Source organism: Wasmannia auropunctata, unplaced genomic scaffold, assembly GCF_000956235.1.
Source record: "Wasmannia auropunctata unplaced genomic scaffold, wasmannia.A_1.0 LD272976.1, whole genome shotgun sequence".
Taxonomy (NCBI): domain Eukaryota; kingdom Metazoa; phylum Arthropoda; class Insecta; order Hymenoptera; family Formicidae; genus Wasmannia; species Wasmannia auropunctata.
In genome coordinates this window covers 1-1,187 of record NW_012089914.1, presented here as the reverse complement: position 1 = coordinate 1,187, position 1,187 = coordinate 1, and the positions used below count along the sequence as shown (strand labels likewise).

Here is a 1,187-nt window from a genome sequence, read left to right as displayed (position 1 = left end):
CCTTCCAAGCCGCTGTCCTTATCGGCTCGCTGTTCCTCATCTTGGGCTACGGGCTGTTCTGGGCGGGCGGAATTGCGCACGTTTGGGAGGAAAACGCGAAATCCGGCCGAATAGAATTTTTCAATATGGATCCTAGTCCTACGGTGCGGCACAGCTTTTGGAGTGTTGCGATCGGTGGTACTTTTTACTGGGCCACCATGTTCTGCAGCAACCAGGCGTCCGTCCAAAAGTATCTCAGTGTCGAAAGCATCTCGCAAGTAAGGATGTAAGTTTCCGAGACATTAACGCGATAAGTCTGTAAATACGTTTAGTAAAATGTTAGTCGATTTTTAAATTATAATCTCACGAATAATATTTTATTCATCATTACTTATTTTATAGTGCGTGAATGAAATACAATGAATTTGAAAGATTTATATTTATATATTGTTAAAAACAAGTTACCGTTTATTAATTAATTATCGTTTTTTACAGAGCGTTGTGGGTGTCTTCGTTCGGCATGATTCTAATTTATAGTGTTAACTTTTTGACTGGAATGGTGCTGTACAGCGTTTACAAAGACTGCGATCCTTTGACAGCCGGATATATAGATGGCCAGGATCAAATACTTCCGCTGTACGTGATGAATTTCTTGGGAGGCCTTCGTGGAATGCCCGGATTCTTTGTAGCTGGGATCTTCGCCGCGTCTCTCGGGTTCGTAGAATGTTTAAAAAAAACAATACATAACATTCAATGAGTAATAAATTTACTTCTCGCCTAAGCTCATGAATTCATTGAATTGAATTTGGAAATATTTTGAATTGTATTTTCAGAACTGTGGCAAGTGCTCTGAACTCATTGGCGGCGATAACCTGCGAGGATATTCTTCGCGGGCTTTTCCAGATGGATTTGCCAGTGAGTAAAGGCGCCGTTTACGCCAGGTGGATCAGCATACTTTTTGGAACTCTCAGTTTCGCGCTGATCTTCGTCGTCGAGCGTCTCGGTAGTGTTTTACAGGTAGCTTATATATTTTGCTTACGATTTTTGCAAAGTCAAAGAATATATTCTTAATAAAATTTCATAATATCTTATAATATTTTTAATAATTTTGATCCTGCATGATCCAGTTTTTTATAAATTTTGATATCTTTTTCTTTCTTATCGCGCTGTAAGTTACATTGCGATCCCGAAAAGCATTTTAAAAAAAT

General features: G+C 38.9%; 1 protein-coding gene across 1 annotated transcript; it reads left to right on the top strand.

Moving 5' to 3' along the window:
* Positions 1–7: 7 nt before the first annotated feature.
* LOC105462012 (sodium-coupled monocarboxylate transporter 1-like) lies at positions 8–996 on the top strand (the record flags this gene model as incomplete). Its single annotated transcript, XM_011708532.1, has 3 exons — positions 8–265; positions 475–693; positions 813–996. Coding segments are annotated over exons 1-3 (543 nt in total), but the record flags the coding sequence as incomplete, so codon positions are not given.
* Positions 997–1,187: the final 191 nt, after the last annotated feature.